We start from the raw sequence: 20,115 nt of genomic DNA on the forward strand, positions 1-20,115 counted from the left end.
CAAATCAGGATAATACGTTCAACATTACACAACACAATCCTTTTTGGCTCTTTATGAATCTTACAGATCTTCTATCAGAGCATTTTCAAAAGTCGGTTCTGTAGGATGCCAGCATTGTTGAGTTTTAACAGATTAAAAAAGGGGGATTGTCCTTTGGTAAAACATTTTAATTAACGTTAAATTAAAGAACTTTCTTGCTCCTAGGACATTCTAGAACCTTCAACATACCAGCAAGCTACGGTTACTCTCTGGGCAAAGAACATAGACTGGAGTTTATTTCTTTTCTTAAACTTATTTGATGACAGAACCAAAATTTCATGAAGCATCACTAAGGATGTTTTATCTTCAGTAACATATTTGAGAAAATACTGTTGTGAATCTAAGCTCCTTATTTTAAAAGAACGAGAAAAGAGAAATTGATAAACCATCCCAAGGTTTCCAAGCAAGTTAGTGACAGATCCAGGTCCCGAATCTGGGTCTCCTGCCATGAATCAAGCGGCCTTTGCACCACCTGCATCCTGGTCCACATCGATCTCGCACCATGAAGATGACTAGGTCCATACTACTAATAATATTACCTTGCTTTTATAGAGTATCTGTCCTCCAAAATGCTCAAAGCACTTTTATATGTATTGCCTCATTTATCTTACTTGTGGAGCTCAGAATGAGCTCCAAGCAAGTTAAGGGAAGGAAGACTGTCACTTCGTCTGCCTGTCTGGAGGACTGCACACTCTTAATGGCGACAGCAATATTGAAACCTCTCCTTCCTCCGCCCTGATCATTCTTTACCATTATATTATTAAATCTTTTTTTTTTTTTTTTTTTTTTTGAGACAGCTCAGGGTAACTCTGGTCTTTCAAGAGCTGATACAGTGGCAGTAGATGATTAAAGAACATTTGAGCATGAAAGTGCTGGGTTGTCTTCAGCGCTTTGGACGGGATGAGGCTTTGCTCATTTCCAGCCGCAGCTGCCCTGACTCTGATAGAGAGCCACAAAATACACACACCTTTGCCGCAGATCACTCTGCCCAAGCTGTGGCTTCTTTGATGGTGTGATGGGATTGCAATGAAATATCTCATTGCCTTAAATAACAAACACCCACCTGGACCAAATAATGCATTCGTTTGCTGCACTAGCTCCTATTTTTCTGGGAACAAGCTAAATTAATCACTGCATTCTACTCTCAGACCTCAGATGAGGCTGAGTGATGGAACATGCTTATTGGTGAGAGAAGTGGAAGAGGGACAGACAGCCAATAAAGGTTCAAGGAAAAACTTTTCCTTCCAGACTGGCTAGATGCCGCTGGGGACAACTGTCAGCAGTGATCTGTGTGCCGGCTACAAACAAGCAATGCGAAGTATCTGTTGCCCAAGTCTCCAGCAATGGGTCCACAAAAGTTTCTCTGACTTTAAACTACCATTTCTGGGGCTCTTTGGTTCGACAGGGCTTTTACTCTTGATGGTTCTTACAGTATATTGAATTGTGGGTGGGGGGAGAGATGCTCTGTTTCAATAATAGAAGTCATTAACTTATTTCCAAGGGAAGGAAAGTAAAATATAAAAACACACTCGCTTGGGGAGTCAGGGGACTTGAGGTCTAGCTTCAGTTCTGCTGCAAATTCCATGTGGTTTGGACAAAGACTCGTTTGACTCGGAGAGTATGTTCCCAAGAGTGAGCGTGAGATGAGTGACTCGAATCTAACTCAGTCTCAATTTCTAGATGCCTAGAAATTGTACAAGAGCATCTCACTGCGTTGAGTATAATTCTTGTTTTTAAAGGTGTAAATCTTGGAAGCCAACTACTTCATTTGTTTTTCAATCAAAGAAAGAATTGTTTATGTGAGTGCTCAAGGCAGAGGGAAACAGCTCTGCTGTATTTACTATGGTCCTATGTTCATCTCCCTCATGGATTTTCTTAAGAGATGATCGAGGATGATTTTATTAACACTCAGTTTTCCTTTTACATGCTGACTTTATCCATTTCTCATCTAAGGCATAACTTCAATGCTGTAAGTTCTTGTTTTATTAAAAAAAAAACTTAAGCAATATCAAGTGCAAGAACATTTAACTGTATACAGAGACATACAGTTCTGGGAGACTACCACAATCATTAATCTCTTAGCAGCTGAAAATAATAACTACTAACATGCATATAGTTCTCTGGAGTTAATAGTTCAACTCGATTTGTGTTATTACCTCTAATGGGCTAAGGTTTACCGCCCACCTTTTACTATGTAAGGGTTAGGGGTAGATTGGTGGCCAAAAAAGAGAATTTTGCCTGGAGAGCAATCTGTTACCATTGGCTCTCCTGTGCCTTTGTGCTATATCTGTCACACAATTTCCTGGTCAGCTAGCTGGTGCTGGTCCAAGATAGCATACTATAAAGCCATGGTTGAAAATACAAGAGAGACACATAAAAACTCTACCAAAAAAAAAAAAAAAATCTTTCTGTTCTTTGTTCAACCCAAAGGCTTCAAAGTTGAGCTATAACTCTGTTTAAACCTGCAGAGTCCCCTTCTTATAGCCACATTCATCTCTCTCGCTCTAACATTAATGCACAAAACATTTACAATCTCTGGTCAGTTAAAATAGTCACAGTGGCAGCAAGATCGCTAATGCACACCTTTGAGCTTCCAAGTTAGTTTGACCTCCACTAGGTGGCGCTCCATATTAACACAGGTCTTCAGCGTTTCTGGAAAGTTAGCCCGGGGACGTCAGTAGCAGAGGGTCTTTAACTTTTGTTTGCCACTGTTTTCAAAAGGGTATATGCCTTTGGGGAAGTCTAAAAAAATCAGCTGTGCCTCAGAACTCTAAAGACGACCAGTTTCACAAGTTCCATTGAGAGAGAAAGCAAAGGTGGGAGCCATGTGGCTGCATCACCTCTCAATAAACAATTGATAACAATATAATGGGATAGAAATGGATTACACCTGTTACACTGATATACCATGTATCCAAAAAAATATTTTCTGTCTTGGTAGAAAATCAATACATACTGCTTGAAAATCTTTACTATTGAAAAGCAAAAGGAAATCAATAATTAATTTATTCAAATTCTCCTACAGCAAGCATTCCAGAGAGAGGAAGAGGAAGAAAGGGGGAGAGGGAGAGAAAAAAAAAAAAAAAGAGGGAGGGAGGGAGAGAAAGAGAGAGAGAGAGAGAAGTGTAATGAGGGCAAAAAAAAAAAAAAAGAAAGAAAGAAAAGGTAAGGCAAAGTGAACTTGAGAAACAGAGATGCGAGTGAAAAGAAAGAAATGATTATGAGAGACTGAGAGAGCCCTTGGGAAGGGGTGGAAGCAGGACTAAGTGAATCAGAAGAAATAGTGAAATGAAGAAGGCAATTCAAAGCCATACCTTGGGCAAAGCATATTTGGGAAGCTTCATCTGGGCAAATGCATTTCTCCGGTAGGACACGTAGTAATGTGGGCGTCCTCCTGATGTCAGCTGGATCATAAAGACAAGGTTGTAAGAGGAGCTACTATAACCACTACAGGTCACAGAAGAACAGGCACCTGACTGGAAGGGGGAAGCTGCCAGCACCACAGCATCAATGCCTGCTGTGGACGAGTATGAAGAACCGGCTTTCAGTTTGGAAACAACTTACACCATGTACGTGAGTTAGTCAGAAGCCCACATTGAACCCACCGGACAAAAATACAAACCTTCGACTGTGCACTTGGCTCAGAAACCAGGAAACATTTTCAGTTATTTTTTCAAAAGATATGTGCCTTAGGGTATATTGGCTCATGGTCATCAGCAGCCCAGTTCTCTGGCACCAAGTCTCCAGCCATACAAATAGGTCCTCCTGCCCTATCAGAAGGAAGTGGACCAGGTCACACAGTGGCCAAGCTGGAGACTCACATCTCTGGGCACTGAATTCCAGTTTGATGGTGTCACGTTGATGACTATGGGCAGGTCCAAAGACAGAAGTGCTGGCATGTTAGACAGAAAGCCAAGCCAGGGTTGTAGTTCAAATTCACTCGAGGTCTCTGTCTCCCAGAATTGTGAGCTCCCTGCCCCATGGTTGTCCAGGACAGACAGCCCAGTGAATTCTGGTGGATGGGAGGGAAGGCGAGAAGGAGCGTGGTCTCCACCTCAGCAGGAGCACCAGGCAGGGCACAGTGTCAAGTGTGTCACTGCCAATCTCTCTTTCTTTTGTAGCCACTCTTAACCCATATAAATACCTGGACTTTGAATGTCAGCTGGAGTTTGCAAACTCAGAATGTCAACAGATGCTTTGGGTGAATGTTCATCAGACACCTAGGAAGGTGACTAGAGAGTTATCACCTTCACCATTATGTGACCAGGTCACCTCTTAGTCCCCGTGGGGGGTCACAGGATCATGTTCGTGGTGGCTTGGGTAACAAGTATATGAAATTCTAAACGCAGAGATGATTCTTATTTGTAAATCACACATGCGGACTATAAACTGTTACTAGAAACCAGAACAGGTTCCTGGGAGCAGCAGTGATAAAGAAATGAATTATAGACAAAGCCCATATGTGTAACCATTTGAATGTCACTTGATAATTTGGCACTGAAATTATCAGTGTATTCATTACTCATTTCCCTGAAGAAAAATAAAATGGTGTGTGTATAAGCACTTGGGAAACATTTAATAAGTACATAAGCTCACATTGGGCATTTAAAACAATTGCTTCCTCAAAGCATGCTCTAAATCACAATTTCTTGTCCAAATAAATATAACAGTGTCCAGAATGCATCTCAATTGCAGCAATATTATATATAGACACACACACACACACACACACACACACAAACTACTTAGCAATTGTACCTTTGCCATTTTTAACAAGGAAAGCAATAACTGAATTTTTAAATGCATTGCCCAAGCAAGTCTAAAATTTTCTTGCAATACTGCAAAGAAGCAAAGGAGACCTGCTCCCTGTCACTTCTAATCACTCATGACACATCAGCTTCTCAAACTATTGCCCACTCTCTTCAGAGGTAAGAACCTGGCTGAAGACATTTCATCTAAAGTCTCTTTATCCTGATCCCAGTCAGTGCATGACAAGGCAGGCTGCTTCCTCTCCCCTTGCCTCTGCCTCCCACCAGCTCCAGCCACCCACAAGCTGGCCCTTCACACTCCAGTTGCTCTACTTTTAAGGTAGATATTGGAAAGGGGTCTGATTGCGTGACCGTTCCCTGATAGGAGGAGATCAACAAATCACATCAGCTCCTTTGATGATGGGAGCTGCTTTGGAATGCAGGTGAGGGGATGAATGGAAGCCTTCATCATTCTGGAGGCAATCCTAGCACTCTAGGCAGTGCCCTCAGGACCCTGTGTGGATAAGGTCTTCCAGACACAGCCCAAAGAAAATAATTCATATTCTGTGAGTACAGAAGCTTCCACACTCAGTGATGTTCATTTCGTTAAAAAGATAATGCTGTTTTTCTCCTTCCTTTCTCCCTCCCCTTCCTTCTTTTTTTACTTTTAGTGCAGTATAAGAAGGCAAAAGGAAATGCCATTGGCACAGAAACAAGAAAAATAAATGTTTTTGAGATAATCAAAAGAAGCAGACCTTTCATACCTGAACAAACACATAATCGTCCTGGACAATCAAAGAGTCTGGGTCAATGTAGCCTGGAAAAGGTTTATTTCTGTTGGCCTCTGTGCAGTTTTGCATACGGCAAGTTAGGTATTGCGAATCTGGAAGAAAAAATAGGGGCAGGTGGTGGAGGGGGGGATACACATACAGAGCTTTAGAGTCAGTGGATATTTTCTATTTCCCTTGCTCTCTGCAAGTCTTTAAACAAGCCTCACAATCTTTGAATAAATACATTATTGTTACCATTATTATTATTTAGTTGATGATGATGATGATTATTTTACTCACTTGCTCTCGACATAAATTACACCATCTCCTGGTGCCTTCACCAAATCTTGTCATCTTCGAGTACTAAATTCCTGGTTTTTTTTTTTTATTTTTATTTTTATTTATTTATTATTTTTTTAAATTTTATTTTGTCGATATACATTGTAGCTGATTATTGCTCCCCATCACCAAAACCTCCCTCCCTTCTCCCTCCCCCCCTCCCCCCCAACAATGTCCTTTCTGTTTGCTTGTCATATCAACTTCAAATAATTAAATTCCTGTTAATAATTTTTTCCCTCCCAAACATAAATGAAAATATTTTCAAAAATTATCAATAACCTTGTGATTTCATAGTTGTTTTTTCCTCATTAGTAGGCTTCATGTCCACACCATGGCCTTTTATTGACAAATAGGGAAACACACATACATGTAATCATTAATCACCTCGTGACAAAAGTGCTACTGTTATTAATAATAAGATTCTATGTGAAGATATAGGATTTTCTTCCACTATTAATTAGAAGTGAAACAGAATAGAGAGGAGATTCCTGAATAAAAACTTAGCTTCCGCTTTACAGATGAGTAAACTGAGATCCTGGATCTCACCTGAGACTGTACACCGACACACACAGTATCAGTCTCTATTGCTGAAAGCATATTGCATTAGGGAGGCTATGTCTGTTTTTCAACCATGCTATTCTGGCTCTATCTAATCAGATTATGTCACTCCCTTACTTAAAACTCCTTTCGCCTCATTGCATTTAAAATAAGTTCAAATCCTCCACTGATCACCACTCCCTCCTTCCCCAAAACCAATCCCAGGGCTAATCTCTTCTATTTTCCTGTGATTCTTCTAATCAGGCCTATGTTATGTTCAGAAATGTGGCCCAACTTTTCACCACTTCAGAGACTTTCCATTTATATTCCTTCTATCTAAAATGCTCCTCTTCAGGCTGTTCCCAAAGAAGGTTCTAGATTTTAGCTCCCTGTTACTTCTCAAGATTCTCCATGATAACTCGATATCACACACCATCCTAATTCCATCCATGGAATTTATCACAATATAAAATTACATGTTCAATATTTATTTCTGTGCCCTGCTCTATTAGAATGTAATGTGTATGGAGACAGTTACCTCTTTTTTTTTTTTTTTTTCTTACTGTTATACCCCCAGGGGTCTTACAACCATTCCTGGCACATAGTACGTAATAAATAAATGCATGGGAACATTCCTCTTTATTAAAATATATCTTTTTGAGTGGAAAAAAAAGAAGGAATTTTACTCATTTTTGATGCTTAATGAGTGGGTGAGCTTGATTTTAAGACATCAGCCTAGGCAGAAATCCACTCTTCCAAAAGAACTATCAGGAGATGATTATTTACATGAAGTGAGGGTGGGCAATAAGAAGTCAAGATGAATATAAGGATTCTCTTCTCCTAAGGATATTAGGAAGGCAGAACTTTCCAGGTCAACCTTTACTTAAGGAACTTGGGTTCTTCGTGTTCTGCAAAGTGTGCCACTAGGGGGCAGCATGTATGTTTGCTCCGTCTGCCCAATGACTGACGTAGCTGATGCAAAGCTCTGCAGACTCCCTAACAGCAAGAGATTTCCTCACCATATTCCTTCACCGGCTGCCATCTGTGGGAATGGGGATCGTTCTCAAGTACTTGAATCCATCCAGTCCTGGTGAAACCACCTCCAAAGTTAAACTAAAGGAGGCCACTCTACTTACCTTTCCCCATCTCTTTTTTTGGACATTTCTGTAGTTCCATTTTAGGGCATAACTCAAGATCTTCCTTAAAGACAATTTCTGGGACTCATCCCTACGCAGAACACACAATCTTTACTTCACAATGTCGCACTTCAGCAGATCCTTTTATAGCTTCTAAAACTGACTTCTGTTTTCAAATGGTAGCTTGGGGTCATAGAAACACTGGAGATTTTGTGCCTATGAAACATGGGTTTGAGTTCTGATGGGGTCATTTGCTGACTGCACCGTTCAAAGAAAATCACTTTGTCTTCCTGAGTCTTGCCTCCTTCAATCTATTAAGTGGGGATATCAATATCGACTATCACATAGGCTGGCTGTAAGAATTAATTAAAACAATATATACACTAAATGTTTTGAAACTTAAACTTGTACAAATGACAGTTGTTATTATCAAGAATAATAATATTCCTCTTTTCTCTTTTGCTACCTTTCACAGTGATGAGATTAGTTTGGGGCACATAGTAGGTTCTTAAAAAGACTGGTTAAACCTAATTTGAATATTCCAGTTACATTTTTGTATAAGGTACTGTTGGGGACCTGCCCAACACCTTTTCTTCTCTGCTTCTTTGCTGGAAAAGCCAATACTGGGTCTGTTGGCTAATCCTTCCTCTATGTAACTCAGAAGTTCCCATATGCAAGAATAAATCCTGTTGGATCCAAGCCCAGTCAAGGTGTTCTTATTCCTCTTGTCGTCAGTTGGTTTAGAAAATGGTATTTAAACCTAGTACTGGTAGGGGAGAAACTGGGGGGGGGGGTCGATCTTTTAAGGGGCTTCAGGGAGGTATCAGGAGGCACAGTTGAAGACTCTTTTCTGCCTCTGTACAACACTGTGTCTCAATGCGAAGGCTGGAACTGCTCTAGACTCCTTGTTATCTGGAGGAGCCAGTCCTACAGTTAAGCTTACATAAGTATGACAAATAGATGGAAAGTACCTGTTCCCTGATGACACCATTGAGCTCCCGATTGTAGATCTGCATCATCTAGCTATCGAACCTACGGCTAGCTGCCCAATCTCTGTGCTTCCTGTTATGTGAGATCATGAATAAAATAGTGGTTGCACAGAGTTGAGTCTTAATTAGGGAGTCTTGGGCTTCAAATTACGAATACAATTTCCAATCAGAATTTCTAGGACTGACATCTAATGAGGACTTCTTGATGGATATGCAATCCTTATTTTATTTGTAATGGTGTCTAACAGTTGCTTTCTTAAGACCTCAACCTCCTCTTCAAAGGTCCTTGAATAAATGTAAGATGGAAAAAATTAACATACACTTTTCATATTTATAACTCATCTACATAAAAATCATGAATCTGAGGGATTGAGGAAGAAAATAAAGGAACATGGAGATTAACATTTGTTGAGCATCTCTGTGCCAGGCTCTCTAAAGCATGTTCACATTTATTCGGTGCATTTAATCTTCACAACACAACAAAGTATATCACCTGATTTTGCAGATAAAGAGATTAAAGCTCAAAGAGAAAGTGATTTGTAGAAATGGCAGTATGGGGTTTCAACTTGGTCAGCCTGACTCCAACTCTGGTTTATTTCTACTACACAATGTTGCATTAAAAAACCCAATGAGTTTTGCAATAAGAACAAACATAAGATGCAAAATGTTAACATATACTTTTCATATTTATAACTTATCTATAAATATGAGTTTGGAGCAAATTTTTGTTAAGTATACTTTGGCTTCTATCTAAGTATCAATGAACACACCTAAATACAAAATAAGAACACCTTTAAATTAATATTTTTTGTGGGGTAATTTGGCAATATGGATCAAGATACTTAAAAGTGATATCCTTTGATCTCAGATTCATTTCTGAGAATTCTAACTTAGCATATGACTAATGATCTACGCAAAGATTTAGCTACTTGGATATTCATCAGAGTGCTGTCTATAATTTTAAACAATTGAGAAATCAAAATGGCTAACAATAGAGAAATATCTAAATAAATTGTGCAACATGCGTAGCTTGCTATTAAAATACTGCTTCTATGAGGAAATGCTTAATATGTTTTATATTAGAGAAGTGGGTAAACAATTAATAATATTATCAATGTTAATTTTGGGTTTTGAAAAATGTACCATGGTCATATATAAAATGTTAACTTTAGAGGAAGCTGGGTATGGAATACATGCTCTCTGTACTATCTTGGTAACTTCTGTATACCTAAAATTATTCCAAAATAAAAGTTTTCAAAAAGTAGGTTACCAAAATATGTGCATTATGGACCTGACTTTTTGCAAGCTGCATATATAGATATCTACATATGTATGTTTGCTCAAGAGAAATGAATAAAAGATACATATGAGATGTCAACAATAGTGGAGAGGCACTAACGAGAGAGAGTCGGACACTCTGTGGACAAATTCCTGGTCCTGCACCTCCCAGCTGGGTGAGTGGGTTGGGGGAGTCATGGTGGGCTTGGGAGATCAATGCCTCTATTTCAAATCTCTGCATGTTCCATCTTCCTCCACTCCCTGTGCTGCACACTGCTGTTGAGCTTGGCAATGAGCCATTTTGGGACTGAGAATTACAAAGTGCACAACGAGGTGACACAAAAAAAGCTCCTGGAAGAGGTCTTCAAACTAATTCTTACACAGAGTAGCTCAAAGTGAAATTTGCAAGCTGAAGGGGAAATGATCAATTTTGAGCTGTCTGCCCATTATAAAGCGTTCCTGGTTTGTTCCCTTTCTCCTCATAATGGAAACAGAAAGAAATTGGCTGTACTTCATAATGAGGGACCAATCACTCTTATTCCCCTTGGGGCTTGCTGTAATAGCATTAAGTATGATGAACTCTTTCCATATTCAATTCTGGTGAGTATATGATGCTATTCCATAGGAAGTATCTTGTAATTTGGCATTAATTAATGCCAATTAATGTATGCAACTCCTAGACATTAGAATTAATTTCATTACTTTTCCTGCACAGATGTTTTCCTTGCCATAGGTAATTAGGACACTGAGCTGCTCTTTTCAAGCATTCTCACTCTCTGAAACAGCTGCTGCCTGGAATAATGAAATCCTCATCTACCCCAAACCTATGCTGATCTTGAGAAGAGAAGCTGCTTTTAAAAAGCTAGGCTTTGAGCAGAGAGTCAGAGGTTTAAATGCAGGCTCAAGGCCTGCTAGCGTGGTAAACCTAAGCAAATCACTCCATCTCTCTAAAATCTGATCCACAAAATAGAAATAAATGATATCTATGTTGCTGGCGGTTGTGACAGTTAAAAACTGAAATATGTTTAATCTAGTGCCTGGTTAGACTGTGCTCAAATAATAGTAGCTGTAGTTGTTATTTAAGTTCTCTCTCTTTAATCACCAGCACTGCTTACTGTGCATCAAGGTGAACACCTGTAAATTACTATGGACATTTTTACCTGAGGCAGTATCTTTCTTTATGCTCAATATTTGGCCCGGGTTAAAGTTATTATTAAATATATTTTTTAAAAACACCATGAAAAATATCCTCCTTGTATAATAATTAAAACAAATACCAATATTCTGTGTAGGCAGTGTGAGGTCAGCGGGCAAAACTGGAAAACTAGTAGGGCCAGGTGGAGAATATAGAAGCCTTCTCCGTGCCCAGCACACAGGGCCAGCCAGCCAACACCTACATGGTTTTGCAAGTGCTCCTGCTTTCACCTCCAACCATGGTGTGTTACCCTGAGAAAGACATTTACCAAGCTAGGCTTCGGACTCTTCCTTAACACAATGAGGGTTACTAGAGTTTTATGAGGAAAAGGATATTACAAATCAGACTATTACTTTAACATCCAGCAGACATTTACCATAATCTATCCACTGAAACCTGTTACTTTCCCACTCCTGCCAAAACAAAACAAAGCTCTGGGATGTTGCTAGCAAGTTTGTGTCTTGAGGGCTTCTGTTATTTCTAAACAGCACTCTAGTTCCTGGCTGACACCCTACATTCATCCAGAGAGTTGTGCTGGTTTGAACTGTCTTTCCCTTTTCTATCACTCAGTCCAAATACTTCCTGGCCTTCTTCTGTGGAATTTTTCCTGAGGCTCAGGCAGACTTCTCCCTTCCTCAGATGTCCCCATAGATAACAGCAGCAGAAGCAGGGGCATTCACCTCCAAAATAACCAGAGCAACCTCTGCTTTGGGTAAGGAACTGTGCTAAGTGCATAGCATGTTTTTTTCTCTTTTAAACTTTGCAAAAAATATCCAGAGAGGTAATTTTTATAGCTGAAGAAACTCAGGCTTAGGAATGAGAGTTGCTAAGTTCGTGTGCTAGTAAATGACAGAGCAAAAAATACATCACAGATCTCTGGGACTCCATTCATTCAATCATTCAACAAGTATTTACTTAGAACCAAATACTTTACTATGCCCTAATACTGTAGAAGTTTAATTATAAACAAAGCTGTAAACTATGTAGACAGACATAAGCAATTTAAAACTCTGTCATCTCCCATTAATTTTCAGCTTTACAGCAGAACAGTTTTTAAAGCCCATGCATCTGTATATAATTTTATCTTTTGTTCTATTGCTCTGTTATTTCTTTTAGAACAATCCCATTAAATGTCCTTACCCATCACACACACACTTACACACATGTGTCAACATGCTGCTGTTAATATACATTTTATTCCTATCAGGGTTCCAGAGCCCTCTGTGGCATGAATTGAGATCTTCAAATTGAGAGCTTCAAAAGTGAGACTCTAGGTTGGCCCCTGAAAGTCTATGAAAAGGACAAGATATTTCTGTGAAAATGATAAACTTACATCAAATGTTCTCCTTTGGCATGATGAGCTTGTGACTTGGCATTGCCTTCTTCTGTGGAATCACTTGATTTGGGACCAGTGTAACCTACCAAATATTGTCTTTTATTTCTGGCCTTTGGGCATTCAGGAGGTCATGACTACTACAGGGAAAATTCTGGGATCATTAAATTTTTGTCAAGCATGAAACTAGGAATTGAGGACATGAGAAAAATCACAAAAGCATAGTAGTTAAGAGAAATACAAGCATGAGTCAATAAAAATGTAGTGTGATGAGTATGTCCTAGGACATCTAGGTGCTGTGTATGGATCCACAGGTGAGAGACATTCAACTTTCATGCCTCTGCACAGATGTCCTACTTTGTGCCAGAAACTTTGCCTGTGAATCTGCATGTGAAACTGAATTTGTTTCACTTCACATCACAGAGAATTGTCGGCTTGTTATCCCCCCCATGGCCTATAGTATTCTTGAGGATACAGACTGTTACACTATTCTCTCTGTTTTGCAGAGGGAACAATTACCTTCGACAGGGATGGGAACACCCATGGAAGAGCTGAGAGAGGACTGGAAAGCTTCTTGTAATGAGGACAAGGATTAGTCATTATTCCAGAAAGAAGGAGCCCAGAGCAGGAGCACAGAGGTACAAGAGAATGTGAGCTATGTTTGGGGAACATTAGCCGTGTATTTTGTGAGAAAGCCGCACTAGAAACCCACACAAGAAACTAGTTCAATTGAGCAAAACACAAACTTATCCATAAGTCACACTCAGCCATGAAAAACTGAGAAGCACATTTGTTCACATAACTTTCCAAATTAAGTTTACAAAGAGTTGGGGGAGGAGGGTGGTCAGACAGACAGAGACAGAGACAGAGAGGGACAAACAGCAGGAAAGCAAACAGAAAGGAATGCATGAATAAAAAAAGAGGAAAGAAAAAAGGAGGGAGGGAAGGGAGGAAAAAATAAAAACAATTTAGTACATGGGGGAGAAAATATGGTTTCTTCTCCAAGTTTATTTTTTTAGGGGGGATGCAATATTTACTTAGATGTGTCTGCACATTATAAGATTAACTCCAGCACAGAGGGACAGTTCAAGGGACTGATACATGTGGGTACATTCAATCAAACATTTCTTCACTTAGTAACTTCCTATTTTTATCACCCATTATACTGAGTATCATATTTGGAACGTGGTAGATGCCCTACAAAGAACAATATGGTACAATACTTGTATTCCATAGTGGAATAAACAAAAACAGATGACATATTTACCAGTCCCTCTTTATATTCCAGCCACCTGGACTTCCTGTTATGCCTCAAGCATGCCAAGCACACTCAGGCTCTGTATCTTTTGCACATTCTGCTCTATCTGTCTGGAATGCTATTCCACCAGTCAGACAGACAGCTTTCGCCCTTACTTCTATAAGGACTTGGCTCAATACCAGATGCCACCTTATCCGAGATTTCTTCCTTGACAGCACATTCCTCTAATTCACCTTCCTCTATTCACCTTCCTCTACTTTGTTTTTCTTATACGAATGCATTATGCATTTGTTTATCACCTGTCAACTCTAACTAGAAGGTAAACTCTATGAAGGCAGGGTCTTTGCAAATTCCCTACCATCCCTCATTCATGCCTAGAAGAATACCTGGTATGGCACAGGTGCCCAACAATATTTGTCTAATGAATGAGTTTGACAAATCCTAGATCTGAGGCAATGAGAAAAACACTTAGTCTTTGTAAGCCTCATTTTCCTCATCATTAAAATGAGGAAAATAACAATAGTACCTCCTCCAAGGATTGTTGTAAGTAGTGGTGGCTGGAAAATCACTAGTGCGACAGCACCAGGAAAATAATAGGAATGTAATGCATGATACCAGCATCATTGTTGCTTAAGAACATACAGGACAAAGGAAGGAGTGCCAAAATTTTTATAATGCTGCTTTAAAAAACAAACAAACAAACAAACAGGGCTCAGAAACATTAAAAATATTCCAAACTCTTGCCACACATACATGTTATATGGACCACTGCTGCTGTATCTGGAAAGATCCTGAGGACCCAATAGAAACTCAAACCTTTGTCCTAGAGTTAAGGCCTGGGAGTGACAAGTTTTTCTTGTGCACTTCTGTTCTCTCCTCCTTGGCATGGGAGGTGAGGTCATATAAGAGGCAGAGGAGACACCATATATGTCTACAAAGAACCCAATCTGAAAGCTGACCAGCTGACCACTGCACCCTCTCTATCAGGTGTTTTCACTGCTGTGTGGGGAGGCCTGAGTTATCTCATTTCATTCTTTTCTGGTTGGTTTTTGGGGCTCTCTTTAGGCTACTAAATCAGAGATACCAAGTCAATATCACTAGTAGTTGAAATCAAGAGACTTTTACAACATGAAATATGAGGTCAGAATGGCACCATTAGAAAGCAGCGCAGAGTGCTACGTGTTGCTGTACTGTCTAAAACCTGTTGCCTGATTTGGGGATGGAAGAGATGCATTCATTTGGTGCATTGGGACGTGGTGGAGATTTATCAGAATCTGAAGCTGACCAGAAATGGAAACGTCTGATCTCTTCCAAGCCTCCACCTTAGAAGCTATTGATAAATTGACTGAAAGAGAAAGCAAATGAAGACTATGAAACATGGGGTCTAATAGTACCAACCGCTGTGCCAGTATTGGGTCTTTGGATGAAGTGAGAGTGGCAAGAATGATATTTTGGGGGCTTGTAAATAAATGCCAAAGTGTTAATCGTCCCTAAAATATTAAAGAGATTTGATATCCTTTGAAGGTCTCTGAAGAAAAAATTAAATAGCCTAGAAAAACAAATAAAAATTCTCAACCTCACTCCCAATTAAATAAGCACAGATTAAAACAATAAGGATATGCCATGTTTTTGCTCATAAAATGGTTATGTTTAAAAAATCTTTCATAATATCCTGGATTGCCGAGGGTTTGCAAACACAGGCATTCTCAAGTCAAGGGACTACACATTGTTGCAACTGTTTCAGAAGGCAATGTGAAAATATCTATGAAAATTTCAAATATATATTTTCTCTGACCCACAGATTTTCCTTCACAATTTCTCTTTTAGGAGTGCTTGCTGCTTGCATGAAATTGAATGCTTACTAATCAAATAAATCACAAGTAATATGTTTGTATGTGCATGTATCAGTGTTGTTTGAAACAGCCAAATGCTTATGCATCTACTAATTAGATAGTGATTATTAAATCACAGTTGACTGTATAATAGGGTTCTGTGTAGTGATTAACCATGACATTGCTAAACTTGTAGGTGCTGATATGGAAAGACTTTTAACTTGCTATTGTATATACCAACAATAAATGTGGCACGACAGCTTTACGAAATGAACATTTGTATGAGTCTACGTGTGTTGTGTGTACGTACCTATGCATCTGGGTGAGCCTAAACAATTTCTGAGACAATATAGTAAATAAATATAAAATATTACCTCTTAATATATATAACATATTACTATTAATTAATAGTAATCATAATTTATTACTATTACTATTACTATTAATATTCTCTTGGGAATGAGAATGGAAGTCAGGAAGTGGACTTTACTTTTCAATTGATATGCTTGAGTACTGCTTATGCTTTTTATTGTCATCATTGCTATTTTTGTTGGTATAAAAGTAATCTATGCTCATAGTAAAAACTCTGAAATGTTTTGTAGCTCATATATTGAGGACTTTGAGAACTGAGTTCTATTACCTCCAGCAGTATTTCAGCAGTGCTCACCTTATCCAGATATTGCCACACATGCCGTTCAATATGAAAAATAGATTGGAAGGCAGGAGGACAGGAGGCAGAAATGAGATTTCCAGTTCTTACTCAAGACCAGAATTAGCAGGATGAATAGTTATATACAGTTGCAGTTTCATTTTATTTTATTTCACCTTGTAAAATACTAGTTTGAGGTTCATTTCACAAAGAGTTTTTGGGCGGTCATTTTCACAGTTGTTTAAAAGGGCTAAAGTTTGTTTTTCCCCTGTGTAAGAGACTAGTCCTTGGGAACGTTGTTACAAGGTTAGTTATTCATGCAAATAGACAATAAGAACAGTAATTGCCTCTGTCCCCTGTCTGTGCTACCATGGATCACCACAAGTACAGAAACATGCAGGTCACTGGCTGGGCCTTTCATTTCAGAAGTAAAAGGGAAAAGAAATAATGGCCAAACTTGATACCACAGGTTCTCTTACAAGACGTATGCTTATGGATGAGCATAAATACTGAATATACATCCAAGTGTAATTAGTGTGTGAAGAATTATGATAAAAGTTATGTTATTTTTCTCCAAACTTATATACATATAAAATGTGGCACCCAATTTCAAGGTTAGTAAATTTCTTGCGCTCATCAGTTACCAGTACCAGATTCCACAGACCCTATTGTTAAAGACCCTTCTTTGAGAAGATATGCCTGTACAGTGACACACATATATATTTATTAATTCAAAAAATATTAAATGTTTTAGACTCAGAACTATATTTTGAACACAGAACCAACAAAGATATGGCTTTTTACAATGCTATCAACCATTCAATAGTTTGGTCAACATTTTGTACATTACACACACATATACACAAATGCACCTAGGTTTTAAATAGATAAAATGTATGTTTTCTTTCTAGTGTTTTAATGTACTGGGTACATACAACATGCACACACACATGCACACCCACAGGATATTTAAACAATAAAATCTTTGTTTCCTGGACGAGGCTCTGTCAGTTTGTCCTCGGTTGAATGTGGGGGCCTATAAACACATGCCACACCCAATAAATAAGTTCAGAATTTTCCAATAATACCTCTTGTGGTTGATTGTAATTGAGCTTGCTCTTGTCAGCTCACCTCCTAAAGCTTTTTTTTACAGATGTAAACTACAAGATATCCACATTTCAGAGTACAGTTGGTACGAAATGTCTGTGCCAGTCAGAGACCCTCACAGAACAAAATCTTTCCAGAGCTCAACTCCTCGCAAACATAGGGACTTCAACTGAAACAGAACTTAATTATAAAATGTAATCTAGGGACATTTGAAATGAGACCAACACTAAACTTCGAATAACAAACTGGGATAAGCATTTGCAATCCACCCCATGGGGATGAGCCAATTGGCAAGTGAAGGATCTCTTCTGTGTCAAATGCTTCAGTGCCTTGGCTACAAAATTTCTGAACACATCAGAATCAGAAAAATAAATTCTTGGTCAAATTTAAAAAATGTATTATTTTGGCATGTACCCTACTATATGTATAACCTAGGATGTAAACAATGAGTTACTTATGCCTAAATTTTGTACTAAGCAGTGATGGAGGAATAGAGAAGCAGGGAGGATCTCAATCAGGGAATGGGAAGGAGATAAAATATAGATATTGGAATTCTTGGAGCAACTGACCAGCCTGGAGCCTGACTTTGATAAATACACTATCCAATCTTGCCAGCTACATTTGCTAACACCTTGCTACTCTGTTTCTTCTACCTGGAGCCATTACATTAATACTGACTGCCTTGGAGAGGGAAGAGGAGGGGGGGAAAGAGAGAGAGGGGGGGAAGAGAGAGAGAGAGAGAGAGAGAGAGAGAGAGAGAGAGGATTATGATATGGAGACAATCTCATTTTTTTTTTATACTAAGACAGGTCAGGTGTTATGCTTAGCTTATTTCAATTGGTAGGTAATTTTTTTTTTTTCTGTTTTGTTTTGACAGGGATAACTTTTCAAATTAAATCCCTTTATTAAATTTTCACCCTTGGATAGTTTCTGAAGATGCTGCCTTTGCAAAAAAAGTGTAATAAAATAAATAAAATTAGAACTGATATATTTCATGCCTTGTGAAAGCTGAGCCTGAGATGACAGTTTGGCATTATCAATGGCCATGCCTTCAGGGAGCACAGGAATAATGTTGGGTGTAAGAAAATATGCAGATCAGGGAGAGCGAAGGCCTCATTGTTTTTAGGCTGTAGGCTTGTGTGCATTATATACCACAAACCAGAAAACAGTGTTATCCCTAAAAGCTTGAAAATGAAAGCAATTTGAGATGCTACCATATCCATCCAGAGCTTTCTAAACAAGGGGTGTAGTCATGGGAAGCAAACCCTAAGCTCTTTCATTAGTTTTCTGTTGTGGGACTTCACTACTCAAAGCCTGTTCCACAGACCAGCAGCATAGGCATCATCTGGGAGCATGTTGGGAATGCAGAACCTCGGGCCCCTGCTGAATTAGAATCGACCTTTTAACATGATCTTTAGGTGGGTTGTTACTTTAGTTGGCATGCTAAAGTTGGAGATGCAATGCTCTAAAATTTTCAGGTGACATGGTAAGTGAGGTGAGATGGCCAGCTATTAACCCTGACAATTGGTCCACTATGCATTCATCCATTCAGCATATATTTAGTAAGCTCCCCTTACATGTAGACACTGTGGCATAAGCTGGAGATACAATATTGAACAAGACATGCATGGTCGCTACTCCCATAGAACTTACAGACTGGTGGGGAGGAAAAATTGTAAATGAAATGTATAATCTCAAACTGAGATGAGTTTGATAAAGGAAAAACATAGTTGGATGAAATCAAACAAAATAAGAAATTGGTCTACATTGGGAACTCAAGAAAGGCGTCCCTAAGAAACAGGTGATTAACCTGAAGTCTGAACCATCCACAGTGATTAATTACACTCAATCGGTCAGGGTAGGGGGAAGAGTGGAGCATATTCCAGGGACAGGAAACAGCAGGTATCAGGGCCTTGAGGCAAGACGTAGAATCTCAATGTTCTATGAATCAAAAGCAACCCCAGAGGACTGCAGGAAAGGAATGAGGAGAGGACTCAGTGAAATTAGGCTGAAGAAATGAGTAGGCCCATTATTATGCGGGTGCTATAGGGCAAGGTGAGAACTTTGCTCTTTATCATCATAGCAATGGCAAGAAAACAGGTGATGTATTTCTTTTAGCCTGAGGAAAGGGTTGCTTTCTCTGTCATGCAGTAAGAACTGAACCTTGGAATCCAAGATAACATCAGATGCTCCAGGAAAATGGAGGGGTCACCACCAGAGAAAGCCCACTGAAGAGGTGGGAAAGTAGATCCAAACTGTTGAGCTCATTCTGTAACAGGCGTGGTGCTGGGCGTATTACATATGGTGGCTCTGTCTGGTTTTACAGAGGAGGAATGTGATGGTCAGTTTCAGAACCTGATCTGTGCCCCCAGTGACTGCCAAAAAATAAATCAGTTTCTCAAAAGAGACAGCAAAATTTCTAGAGATGAAAACTCTCATGGTGTGTGCATGGCCACGGAGGATGTGTGGTTTCTGGGGAGTTAGTGTTGCAGGGGCACCAGCTTCTTTGGAGTCTAAGCTGGGAAAGTTCAGGTATCTTCTGCCTTTGCGTTCAGAAGAGCTAAGGACAGGCAGACAGGCACACATGGCAGTGATTAGGATGCTTTTGAACTTTTAGGGATGTTTTAGAAACAGGGTATGTCTTGGAAATTAGCTCAGTGCTGGGTAACCTACAACAACCTCATTGCTCCACGGTAACTGTATAGTCCGTTCTCTTCTCTTCTACACTTGAGACCTCTTTCTTTCCCCCGTCTTCTCCCTCTTCATTCTCCTATACACTTTCCCCTTTTCTTGTTTTCTTTTATGCCTTTCACCTGTAGTGCGCTATCTTAGGCCTAGTGGTGCCCCTCACCTGTTTAGCCCTTCAGAGGATCCACAGGACCAAAGAAAGGAAAGGAAACTTACG

General features: G+C 39.3%; 1 protein-coding gene across 4 annotated transcripts in view; it reads right to left on the reverse strand.

The window, feature by feature from the left end:
• Positions 1 to 20,115, reverse strand: part of SORCS1 (sortilin related VPS10 domain containing receptor 1) — a 523,960-nt gene that overhangs the window by 116,048 nt on the left and 387,797 nt on the right. For all 4 annotated transcript variants that reach the window (XM_063101912.1, XM_063101913.1, XM_063101914.1 and 1 more), the window contains exons 7-8: positions 5,552 to 5,670; positions 3,354 to 3,443 (exon numbers count right to left, since the gene is read on the reverse strand). In XM_063101912.1, the coding sequence (XP_062957982.1) occupies positions 3,354 to 3,443; positions 5,552 to 5,670 (209 nt within the window). The remainder of the gene's footprint in view (positions 1 to 3,353; positions 3,444 to 5,551; positions 5,671 to 20,115) is intronic.

This window comes from Cynocephalus volans, chromosome 7 (assembly GCF_027409185.1).
Source record: "Cynocephalus volans isolate mCynVol1 chromosome 7, mCynVol1.pri, whole genome shotgun sequence".
Lineage (NCBI taxonomy): Eukaryota > Metazoa > Chordata > Mammalia > Dermoptera > Cynocephalidae > Cynocephalus > Cynocephalus volans.